Source organism: Helicoverpa zea, chromosome 2, assembly GCF_022581195.2.
Source record: "Helicoverpa zea isolate HzStark_Cry1AcR chromosome 2, ilHelZeax1.1, whole genome shotgun sequence".
Taxonomy (NCBI): Eukaryota; Metazoa; Arthropoda; class Insecta; order Lepidoptera; family Noctuidae; genus Helicoverpa; species Helicoverpa zea.
In genome coordinates, this window is record NC_061453.1 from 184,701 (window position 1) to 198,044 (window position 13,344).

Sequence of the window (13,344 nt, forward strand, 5' to 3'; positions counted from 1 at the left end):
ACCGCATACATATTTTTTTAAAGGGAAATTTAGAAAAAATATCTCGTGGGACTTTTAGGATAAAATGTATCCTATGACACTCCCGTAATCAAGACAAATCTAACGATACCTCATACATCAAAATCCATCAAGCCGTTTAGGCTACAGGAGGTCACAAAGGAACAGACATACATACATACTTACATACACTCGAAAAACATTACCCTCCTTCTTTGGCAGTCGGGTAAAAACATTACCCTCCTTCTTTGGCAGTCGGGTAAATAGATCCGTCTTTTAGATAACCCTATAATTATGGACAAGTATTTTTCCCTTTCTCTCACAGATAATGAATGTGTTACGTCACTTACAAACCCCTACTCCGAACGTTTAATGCCTTCCGCTTCGGCACCCTAGCCGGCCGTCAAGAAACACATAAGTTGAAAGCGCCCTTATTATGTTTGTATTTTTTTTTATCTCTTGTTAAAATAAAAAATACGTGACCAATAATATGGTCTAATTAGAATCACATTTTTTCGCTGCCATCATGCCTATTCATTTATCAGGGATAGGACATAAGAGGCCTCCGGGATTGGTGTATTTAGGGATGCGTTTTGTTAGCCTGTAGGAAAAGAAGATAACATTGTTATTATTCAGCAGCTGGCTCTGCGTCAGGTTATTACTCGTTATCGCGCTAATTTCGTGACGCCCATCGGAATTCCATCAGTGACGATTTATTAGTATAGTACAATATTGAAGTGCATTATTGAACGCGACAAGTTCTAAGCAATCTCAAAGTAGGGCCGGTAGCGGCGTGCCCTCCAGACAGGCTCGCATCGATCGGCTGGCGCGGGCACGGTGACTCATCCTACTCAATATACATAATATCTACACTAATACAGGAATTAATTTTATTCAGTGCGCGAACTTTGTCAACTTATAGTTGAATAAGTTTTATAGATACGTATATTTTTATTTTGTTGTGTTTTAGTACAAAAAAGATAAGAGAAGTTATTGATAACGAAAGATGTTTATTTTGTAACGGATTGTACCGTCACAGTCGTCATAGTAGGCACAGCGGCGGCAACGCGAAACCGGTTTACTGACGCGAGCGCTGCTCGGCGCGTGTAAATTGATGAAGCTCGACTGCCCTTGTATTGTTTGGCGTTGTGCAGAAACATCGCGCTTACAGTAGAGAGAAGTATAAGCGGCCGGCTGGCCGACCACTGAGTGGGATCCAATAAAATGGCTTTATCTAGGTATGTCTCGCTGATAAGTCAACAATGGTCAGTAGTGACAGGACGTGGCGAAGCGGTCACGTCATTTTATTACCGTTCAGCACAGCTCGTACGCGCGCAAACAATAGGGCTCCCATTCCACCTACCTTGCACTCAAAAATAACAAGCACTTACTTAGATTTTCTTTTTAGTACAAAGTCTCAAACATGGGAAAAAATCTTTAGTACATGTTATTTAGCTACTCATATGGTACCCAGTATCCAATAAATAAGTAAATGTTGATGCTTGTAAATATTTTAGGATCAAATCACCATCAAGTTACAAATCTGTACAAGTTAAACAGCGAGGTGTAACTTAAGTCTGAGACACATAATAACGACTAATTAAAGAACTGAACAGTCGTGGTGGCCTAGTGGGTAAAGAACCAACCTCTCGAGTATGAGGATGTGGGTTCGATTCCAGTTCAGGCAAGTACCAATGCAACTTTTCTAAGTTTGTATGTACTTTCTAAGTATAACTTGGACACCAATGGCTGATAAATAAAGGTGAAGGAAAATATCTTAAGGAAACCTAGACTATAAAGTCTGAAATCACCAACCCGCATTGAGCAAGCGTGGTGATAAATGCTCAATCCTTCTTCGTGTGAGAGGAGGCCTATAAATATTACGCGTCGCGTCGCGTCGAGCGGGACGGCTCTGTGTGACGTCGTCCGTAATATCTAGTACATTACAACTGCTTAGTGTCGCGTCCCGTCCCGTCCCGCCGCGCCGCGCCCGCTTTGTGCAGAGACCTTTACAATTGTAAGTCAACAAATTAATAACAATCGTATTAATTTATTCGTATTTATTCTTAAAACATAAACATCATAAATTTTTATTTTGCTTTTTTTTATTTTCTAGCGGTAACCCTGAACATTCTTGGCGCGTAATCAGCATTTAAAATTTTGTTTATATTTTTTTGTATTAAATCAATTTAAACTATTAAAATGGTAAAAAAGTGTTGCTTTTATACTTGTGAAAGTGAATCCTACGGTGGTTGCAATATATTGTTCCACAGGTAAGCTAATAATATTTTCGTAAATCAAACAACTAGGGTGCCCATGAATTCTTGTAATGAGTCAAATATGGGTGATGGATTTTAAAACTGTTCTACTATTGTTATAGCTTCTCAAAAAAATGTAGAAAGGCGATATAAATGACTCAGCAGTCTATATGTGAAGCAAAAATACAAAAAAAATCAGTCTGCACTTCGAATCTTCCTGTTTTTATTACTGCTAATTCCCGCTAATTATTAAAAGCCTATATTAGTATTTTAAGGTCACAAACTGCGTAAGTTAAAACTTCAATACCAATCTGTGTTTAATAATCTTAGTAAACTCTGGTCTCACATAGCTTATACTTCGGCCGTTCAGAGAATGCGTTCCTGACACCTATCAGTTAGTCACGACTAGTGATGGGCACAACATAACACTGAGTTCGTTACCGTTCCTTCAAAATGAACCGCCGCATTATTTTAAGATTATTTTCGTTTTAAATTGGCGGAATCATTTGTTTTATATTTTAGTTATTTAAGTGGAAACCAAAAAAAGGTAATATTCATATAATAAAATTGTTTTATTTATTCTTTGTTACAAGTACATTGAATTGAATGTGCGAACAGAATATTAATCAGACTCCGATTTGCTTGAGGAGGTGGTGTCTTCATCATCATCTTCGCCTACATGTATAATTATATTATTATCAATAACAGAATCAATCCTGATATCTCAATCAAATAAAAACAGATCGAAAACACTTGAAAAACGTGGTCTATGCGCACGAAACGACAACGGACGACTGTTTTAGCGTCACAAAATGGCGGCCCATAACGCCATTTGGGGTTACCATTTTTAATCTAAGTATAAAAATGCGGTTTGGTCATAGTTTTATTTTTATATTTCATAAACGTTATAATTAAGTCTTATAGTCCATTATTTTCCAATTCTTAAAAAGAAAATCAAAACGTATTATTTTATATTATAACTGTATAAGAACAGATTACGATACTTGCCTGTTATTTTTAGCACAGCACTACAAAATATAAACCGCTGACATAACCTTGTAATAGCGCAGTATAGATTTAGAAAAATATTGTTTACCAAGTTATTTGACACTCAGTTTGGCACAAAATTATAACATTCATTGATTATTGATATAATAATGTTGTTTTAATGCTCCTCAATTGTTAAAACGGTAAACAACCAGCAAAAATATTTTTATCGTAACTGCAACGCCATTGCAAAGTTACGTCGTCAGTTCAATCGCGACGTGTCAGGAACGCATTCTCTGAATGGCCGAACTATAATCTCATAGTCACCATATTAGAAAGGGACAGATGGCCTCCGTACTAACTGTTTCACTCGGCTCGTTTTTTGGTTAAAAGTGCGCAGTCCTGTTTACTATATTATGTCTATGGTGCGCGGTGACACGTGACTGCTGCAGGCCGCGTCGCCAACCTCGTCGCGACACGGCTCCTCTAAATTAATAAAATAAACTCTAGTAATAGTCCTCTGGAGCAATCGTCTTACTTACCTATCATCCATTACAAGCGAGGACTCGCATTCACTTTAATATTAACATGCTCATGTTGCAAATGTCATACGCTGATCTCAATTTCAAATGTATTTAAAAGGAATCATTAAATATTAAGCATTGCAAGGATTAATGAAATGCCAATGTCAAATCGGGTTCTATAAAAATACGCAACACGTGTCGTGTATCGGTTTCGTGCATGTGAAGCAGTGGTTCTTAACCGGTGGTCCGCGGACCACTGGTGGTCCCTGGAGGCATTCCAAGTGGTCCGCGAAGCTTAGCTTCGCGACGTTGCTATACGTTATCTAACTTAATTTTTATCGACATAACTGCGAGCGGGGGTTTTCGCATGGACGTATATCGGGTGTATCGTACCTAGTAATTTGTAATTTTGGTTTTGAGTCTTAAAAAATAATTAAAATTTCTCGCTCGCTTCGCTCGCGTATTCAAAAACTGTATGCCTTTATTTTTGCATTTGTCAACAAACAAAAAGTTAAGTACGTTTGGGCTAAATTTTACGTAATATTTGGTTGAAGTCCGATAAAAATTTCGCGCTCGCTTCGCTCGCGTATTCAGAAACTATTTCTCCTTATTTTTGCATTTGTCAACAAACGAAAAGTTAAGTACGTTTGGGCTACATTTTACGTAATATTTGGTTTAAGTCCGATAAAAATTTCGCGCTCGCTTCGCTCGCGCATTTGGAAACTACATAGGCATGTTTTTCTTTATTTGCATTTGCTTACCTACACATCTGCCGATATGCGTTTAGCTTTGACTAGACCTGACCCAAAAATTCAGTTTTTTTTTGCATAAATAATAAAGAAATGAGTACTAATTTAGGTAAACCGATGAGGTGGTCCCCGGCAAGACAAACTTTAGTCAAAGTGGTCCCTCATGTCAAAAAGGTTAAGAACCACTGATGTGAAGCGAAAGTCTCGCCCACGTCATACGATTCTATGTTTTGGGATCCAAACCGTATCTTGGAACCAGAGCTCTTGTGGTACAGCTTCATTATCTAGTTGTAAGTGTTCCTGTCATTTAAACCTCAAATAAAGTAATTCGTGCATTATATGATCTTGGGCTCAAGCACGAGCCGCGTTTCCCTCGGATATACATTTCAAAACTTTTTTTTCGTTATTTTCTGGTATATTTTTTGTTATCTATAGGGAAAAGCTGTTCAAAATTATGTATCATATCATTCAAATTATTTATGTACTCAATAAAGATTAGTATGTGCTTAAGACTGCGATAATAGTAACACCTCTGGTCCGGTAGTGATATCTTGCGCATTATCCGCGATTAAGATACGGACGCGGCATGCCGAGCCGCCTTCTGGCTTGCCGCTGGTGGTGGCAGTGGCTAATTCCTACAATATATTATTTTCATTCACCTACCCACATCCGAGCATGCTTTACTCGTTGATTCAGTAACCAAGTAGAGTCTAAATAACTCAATAGACATGTCAAGATTCGCCTCAGCTGTCCTGCGGGCTGCGGGTATTACTTTATTTCTTATTAATTGCAGAAACGGTTATAGGAATATTTAAATACATTTCAAGGTTTACGAATCATTAAATTGGATAAAACATGATAAGAGAACTATATAATAATCTACCATTTTTACCAAACTTAATGGTTAGGTTGAGACGGCAAGACGTGAGGGACGCTGCAGTCTGTCAAACAAGGACAGACTAGCAGCGGGACCCTCTCACCAGGATCATAAGCGAAATATTTGCCCCAGGCGTACCACGACAGATCTCAGTATAAATGATTATTTTGGTGCGTGTGAATGTGCTGTGTGCTTGAGGGAGGTGGATGTGCCACCGGCCTGTGATTGGCTACCAGATATCAATATTGTTTGACGTTGATAACAACTTGTAGGTCTTGAGGACCGACATAATTGTTTGCTTTAACTAGCGTTTTTATTGGTCGCTTAACGTAAGTAGGTAGTTACTTTTCAGCTCTCATATCCAAGAAATGAACAGAGTAGTAGTCTACGAACCGTTTCGTAGGCATAAAACAATACCGAATCGAGATGGAGAGCTGTACATACGTACTTGTAAATAGCTAAATGTTAATACTAGTCAACAATATAATTGTTCAAGCTGCGTATGGTTCTCAGGCTTTGTTAGCTGATATCGAGTATTTTATAAATATAATATAGGTTAACTGCGCTCACAAACACCGCGTCATGTACAATAAATGTAACAAATATCCTTATAGCTGGACCTCGTTAGCATTTAATATAATAATAATAATTATTCCTCATATTGTTCTGTGCAATAATAACAGTGCTATTACTTTGTGGTTTTTTAACCGACTTCATAAAAAGGAGGAGGTTCTCAATACGACCGGTATGTTTTTTTTTTATACGTATGTACATACATACATCGATTATTTATTTATTTTATTTATTTATTCTTTATTGCACACTTAACAACAAATATATAAAAATAATACAGACAGTTTATGTACAATGGCGAGCTTAACCCAGAATTGGGTTCTCTTACAGCCAACCTTAAAGCTATAGAGAGATTCGATAGTGGTACGGTAGATTCAAAAAAGTGCACAACAAACATTAATAACTAAAGAAATATATATATATATACATATATAAAATAACAATATACTAAACATATATATGTAGTAAAACTACACAATACATAAACATAATACACATAAAAAATATATATATATACATACAAATATAAATGTCATTCATGATGATGAATAGTAATCCTTTACTCGTCTCTTGAATGCACCCAACGATGGGCTTTCGCGTATTGAGTGTGGAAGAGAATTCCACAGTCTCACAGCACGAACAGTGAACGATCCATCATAGCGGCTCGTAGTGTGGGAAGGGACACGAAGAAGGAGAGATGACGAAGTGCGACAAGGTTTGCCTCTGGGAACAAGAAACTCAAAACGTTCCCGAAGATATCTTGGTGAGAGGGGATTATAGAGAACAGAGAAGAGAAAAGAAAGAATGTGAGCATCTCGACGCCGCCGAATAGGCAACCACTTCAACTGACTTCGAAATTCCGACACGTGGTCGTACTTCCTGAGTCCAAAAATGAAGCGGATGCACAGATTCTGCAGACGTTCGAGCTTGTCTAGAAGTTCCTCAGTCGCATCAAGGAAACAGACATCAGCGTAATCTAGTAGTGGGAGAAGAAGCGACTGAGCGAGAGTAATTTTGGTTGAAAAAGGCAGGAACTTTTGGAGCCGTTTAAGAGACTGAAACGTGCAAAATACTCTCCTGCTTACTTCCGCAATGTGTTTACCCCAAGACAAGTGGCAATCCATTAGCACACCCAGGTTTTTGACGTGCGAAGAGTAATTTATAATGACATTATCATACAAGAGTGGCGGAGGAGATTGCAACCTATTTAGAAAATATCTGCCACCAACAATGATAGCTTGAGATTTAGAGGGGTTGACTAAAAGTCCAAAGCTCTTAGCCCACTGACTTATGTTGTCAAGATCATTATTGATGGCATCAATTGTCCTAGGAAGCTCCTCAAGGTTACAATGTTGATAAAGCTGCAAATCGTCTGCATAGAGATGGTAATGTGAAGTAAGTGACTTTGTGATGGCGTTAATAAAAACGGAGAAAAGTAGAGGAGAGAGAACGCCGCCCTGAGGAACACCCGCAGCAAGATCACACCCCTCAGAGGAACCCTCGTCAGAGCGAACCGACTGCGAGCGACCTCGAAGATTACTCCGAGGTTTATAGACCGATTTACGTGATTCGTTTTTTGTTCGACGCGGAATAACTGCCAGTTGGTCCCATAGTCATCAGGTCAGGATCTGATGATGGAAACCCTGAGAAATGGAGGGCAACCTTCGAAAGTTGTAGGCATACATAGGGTAAAAACTTGACACTCAGGTGTATCAAAGAAAGCACTATTCAACAGTGAAGGTTTGGAGCTGACCTGATGATGGAGATCAGAGAAGGGCGAGGGATTATATTCTTTGTATTGATGAGAACTTTCCACTTATATAGATAGTGACAACTATTCGTATCACTGAAAAGCTATAAATAAAAAACTTTTTTCAAAAAAATTAAACCGACTTCCAAAAACAAATTTTAGATGCATCGCCTAGAAGTCGGTGGCAAAATTAACTTAGTAACATCCATTAGACACCGGCTTTTAGGCCTATGCATCCAAAATTTGTTTCTTTTTTTTGCTTTTTAGTGGTTTTACCACTAAAAAAAATACTAAAGTGCGAGTCGGAATCGCGCACAGAGGGTTCGACAACCGTTGGGGTAAACGAGTTCTAGAGTGGAGACCACGCCTCGGCAAACGTAGTGTAGGACGTCCTCAGGCACGGTGGAGTGATGACTTGCGCAAGACGGCTGGCAGGAGCTGCATTATGCCTTTGGGTACGGAACCCTAAAAACACAATTACAATAGTCAAAATCACTTCACCTCTATCTAATATTAGTAAGAAGTTAGATAAAATACTCCTGTTCTACACTTATGACTCTGGAAAGGATACGAGTCAATATAATGAATCTTAAGGTTATGGCACAGTATAGCGGCACCGCAACAGCACGGCTCCACACCAGCATAGGTACCAACGTCCAGTCACTACATTTTATACCCACGCGAGTTGGTCAAAAAGTTGTTATTCAATTTAGAGCATTAAATCGTGTATAATATATTTCGTAATGTCAATATGAAAAAGCCAACGGCGAGCAGTCAGCGCGCTTGCCGCTACCACACAACTCGACTCGCCGCCCGCGTGCTGCAAGCGAGCGGACCTCATGCGTACAGCGCGCCGACGGCGTGCTAATTACGCGCCGACTACGAGCCGGCAGCGAAACAACGTCATTGCGTCGTGTTCAATCATAACTGTCTTAAAATAATATTGAGTTTGCGGTGACAGCAAGCTTACACCTCGCGGACGGCGAGCTTGCACCTTGCGGACAACGCGTAGTTAGCGCGCTGGCCTAGCGTAGCTAGCCGTAGTCTAAATTCGAGGCGACGCCGTGCTGCAGCCGTGCAGTTGCGGTGCTGCTATAATGTGCCATGTCCCTTACAGAAGTGATCTTAAAACATGTATGTCGCTATTCCTAATACAACTGAAACTACTCGAAATCAGAACAAGGACATGTGGTTACTGCTAATGATTTTCATAAATACAATGGCTTGTGTTTAAACACCACCCAAAAAAGTACCTATTTTACTACCAAAAAAATTCTAAACGGTTACCAAAATGGATAAATGGTCACCAAATAACGTTTCCAAAAATATTGTTAGGTAAAACCATTTTTTCGTATTATTGACTACTAAAAAAATATATGGACGCCTTTAAAATACACTTTAGACCAAATATTATATATTGTCACTACTTAGATGTTACCAATTATGTAATACCATGACTCCTAATTTGGTCATTTTTGTTAGACTAAAAAAGCTAACGATCGCTAGAATATTTCCCAAATACCAATTAATATACTGGGGTTCCCAAACGTACGTCGCTTATTTATTGTTATATGAATTTGTGTGTAACTCAGTAGTAAAATGTAAGCACGCAACTAGGGCATGCAATTTCGGTAAAACAAAAATTACCGGTAAAAATTCGGTAATAAAAATATTTTTACCGGTAAAACGGTAATTTTTGTAATTTTTTAAAAATGTGATATTGTAACAATAAGATTGGGTAGTCTTAAAGCAAAAACTAAATAAATATGCAAGGTATATAAATAAATAATGCCGGGACATTTTTCACACACGGTCGGTTAGCCCCACGGTAAGTTATTAATTAACTTGTGTTATGGGTGCTAACACAACTGATAAACTACATATAGCTACATATATACATATTTATAAATACATATTATAACACCCAGACCACGGCCAACAAGCATGCTCATCACACAAATGTCGACCGAACCGAGAATCGAACCCGGGACCTCAGGTTCGGCAGTCCGGCATGGTGACCATTGCGCCATCGAGGTCGTCAAAAAAAGTATAAGGTGGTAAACGTTTTTTGTGTCGTGGGCCGTAACAAAAAACATGTCAGTACCACCCGTACGCGATGTCGCCGACAAAATGCAAGAGAAACGGCTGCGATGGTACGGACATGTAAAAAGGAGTGACACCTGAGGACATCGGCAGTGTGAATGTGATACTCAATCTCAATATACCCGGTCAAAGGCGCAAAGGCAGGCCGAAACCGTGGTGGTTGAGTGTCGTAATGAATGACATGAAAATCTGCGAACTCGAAGAGGAAGATGTCTATTCAGGAGGATAGAGCCAAGTGGAAGAAGGAAGATACGGAAAGCTGACCCCATCACAAGACGGGATGAACGCTAAGAATTACCGTAAAAAATATATTTTTCATTGAAGGGAAAGCCCTTTTTTATGGTAAATCATCAAATGACAGACTCTTTCTGTCTAAAACCCATGTTTTTTAGTAGGCGTTTTATGGACCAGGGTAGCGGTAACTCTTTAGAACAATCCCGCGGCCCCGGCAGGCCTTGGCCCTGCTGGGCCCCACTGGGTTTGGTGACATCTCCCTGAGGAACCCGTGGAACAACGCGCACTGCTAACACGGGTCTGTTGTCTATGCAGACGGTGGAACGATGAGCCAACCGAACTCACCGCCCACAGACCGACGCCTACGGTGGCCGGGAGTCGTCTCTCGACCCTTGGCGCCCGTGGTGTCTTCCTGGTCCACTACAGCGGCTGGGATGAGAGGTGCTACTCGCAGTCGCTCTGCCGTCTCCTTCTCGAGCATGACTGCTTCGCAGAAGGGGCGACGGCTTCCCATTCCCTCTAGCTCCGGACCATGGCTTGAACCAGGGAAGGACGCGAAAGGTCGCCGCTGCCTATAGCCTCGACGACAACAAGGCGGTACATTTCCCAGGCAGTGCACACCTGGACTGTGTGCTCCACCGTGTCCTCAGAGCTGTCCGCATGGTGGTGAAGTAAAAGCCCTTGCTCAGTAAGGTCATAGAGTAGGTAAAATAAGCATTAGCTACATTTGTACCTAGTATGAGCAGCTATGAGGAAAAACAGAATAACCGAATGAATACAATTTGTTTAGATTTTATAAATTAAGATGAGAAAGAAGATTTGTATCTAACTTATAGATAGTTAAGGACGCACAAGTTTACTTTTCTAAAAAACAGCAACTTTAACACTCTTACAATACGTAATGTATGCAACATTACATTATATTCAGGCTACATAACAAAGATTTGACGTTAAATGAACAATTGCTATATTTTATCAGAAAAACGTAAAAACCGGTAAATTACCGGTTTCATATTATTTTTACCGGTAATTTAAAACTCGCAAAAATGGGCGATTTACCGGTAAAAACGAAACCGGTTAACCGGTATTGCATGCCCTACACGCAACATGCAGCAAGCATGGCTTCTGTCACGGCTCCGGCACTGCGGGGCTCCGGCGGTCCCATGCGAGCTTATCGTCGCAGATGGTTTTCACGCTCACCACCGCAGCTTCGGCTTGCTGGCCGGCTCTGCCGGCCAGCCTCAGCCGCGGCGGCGAGCCTTAAAAACTACCTGCGCCTCAGCTCGCAGGCCGCCTCGCCCCTCTGCGCCTACGCGGATTTGAATTGCACTCTAGGGGTAGGGCAGACAAGACTACGTGGTGTCGGTTTTGCAGCGATTCGTTTTCGTCACTAACTTTGATTTTGGTAGTAATATTAATCTTTTAGTTGGATAGAATTTGGTGACCATTAATCCATTTTGGGAACCAAAAATAATATTTGTGCGAGATTTGCGATTTTTCTGATGTTATTTTATTTTTTTTGGATCATAATATTATATACTTTAGTGCCCTTTTAATAAAGTCAATTTATTTTTTTTGGAGTTGTTTATTTTATTTGGTGCCTCAGCTTAGAGTCTTAAAAATATTTTTGGTGATCGCCTAAATTATACCCAAATACAATTAGGATAGTAAAACCTGATATTAGTTTGATGATTTGATCAGAACAATGAGCACAATTAATTAAACCAATTTCTAATATAGTTAACATTATTTTAGTCTTCATAAAAATATCTATTTACATTTATGTATTAATACACAGGGTAGCCATCTCGTGCGTGAACTCGCTAAAAAAGCGTCGCATCCGCGTCGTCACAGGCGCAACAAGTGATCAGAATTGCCAGTAGAACTTAAACAGCTTTTTTAATCTGCTGTATTGATAATCGTTTGGGTGTCGTTGGAGTTAGGATAATGATGTTGTCGGTCCTGTATTGCAGTAGGTACTCATGCAGTAAGTGGAGGAGGCCGCGAGCACGGGAAGGGCACCGGTCCGGCGCGGTTCCCTTGAACCCTGCGTCTGCTCACGGTCACGAGACGCGCCTCGGTGAGATTCCGCCGCTAATCGTCCACAACTTATTTTGGAAAATGTTTCGCAGAGTAACATCGGGACGATGCGATCAAAGGATAAGCTTAGCTTGATGCGATCGCTCCGGGTTTCGAAGGGTCCTACCCTACTATCATTTGTAGACATAGCTTTGGTAGGCGTTACGAGAAGCTAGAAAGTGTGATAACCAGCCCTAATCTTGAAAATCGTGAGAGTAGGCTAGAGGCACTAAGTAGAGATAATCAGTTTTAGGACTTATTACGCGTGTCACTGCGCAGAAACCAAGTTTTGTGTATGTATCAGCGGTCGGCGGACTTGTGCCGGGGGTACATGAAAACGCATTCCAGGATTATTTAGCTAGTTGGGGCGTTACATCACCTTGATGTTTGCCGTCCGGACGTTAACTTGCTAAATAGAAGGTTACGACAATATACATATTGGTAGTGAGGTTGAACTGTTTGACGTGTTCTGTGGCAGCCGGGCGAGCCGGGCGTGGTGGTGCTGCGGCCGGAGGCGCTGGCGCGCGACTCCGACTCGGAGACGGAGCCGGACGGCGGGCCGCCCTCGCCGTGCGCCGTGCGCTTCGTCAACGACAACGTGCTCATCGGCGGCCGCTCCTCCATGCCCGCCAGGCCCAACAAGGACCGCATCGCTAAGGTAACTTACCATTAATAATATACATCTTTTCACTAAATTCGCCAAGAATATTAAGCACACATTGATTTTGATTCCATTAGGAATGTAATATTCATTTCTAGCAGTTGCTCGCGGTTCCATTCGCTTCTCAAGGGAAATACTCTCCGTACTCAGATAAAACTAGCCAATATTATTGTGCTTTGCTGATGATATGAAGATATACGCAACTATATCTTCAACAGCGGACATGTCAGCACTTCAAAAAGATTTACAGAGTCTTCAAGATTATTGTAAAAATAACAAGCTTGACCTGAACCCCAGCAAATGCTCTGTTGTGACATATTCTCGTGGAAGATCGGTTCTAACCACAACGTACACTCTAGGTGGTCATGTCTTACCCAGATGTGATACTATTCGTGATCTGGGAGTGCATCACGATTACAAACTAAGCTTTGATAAGCATGTCGATGCTATCGTTGCTAAAGCTTCTAAGTCTCTGGGTTTCGTTATGCGATTATCTAAGTGCTTCACAAAAGCCAAAACTTTAAAAATTCTTTACTGTACTTATGTTAGAAG

The 13,344-nt window shown here is 40.6% G+C and overlaps 1 protein-coding gene across 4 annotated transcripts in view; it reads left to right on the top strand.

Annotated features, from left to right (window-relative positions):
* The window catches only part of LOC124637867 (formin-like protein 5), a 50,437-nt gene that overhangs the window by 21,892 nt on the left and 15,201 nt on the right, over positions 1-13,344 (top strand). For all 4 annotated transcript variants that reach the window (XM_047174591.1, XM_047174608.1, XM_047174619.1 and 1 more), the window contains one exon: positions 12,610-12,789. In XM_047174591.1, the coding sequence (XP_047030547.1) occupies positions 12,610-12,789 (180 nt within the window). The remainder of the gene's footprint in view (positions 1-12,609; positions 12,790-13,344) is intronic.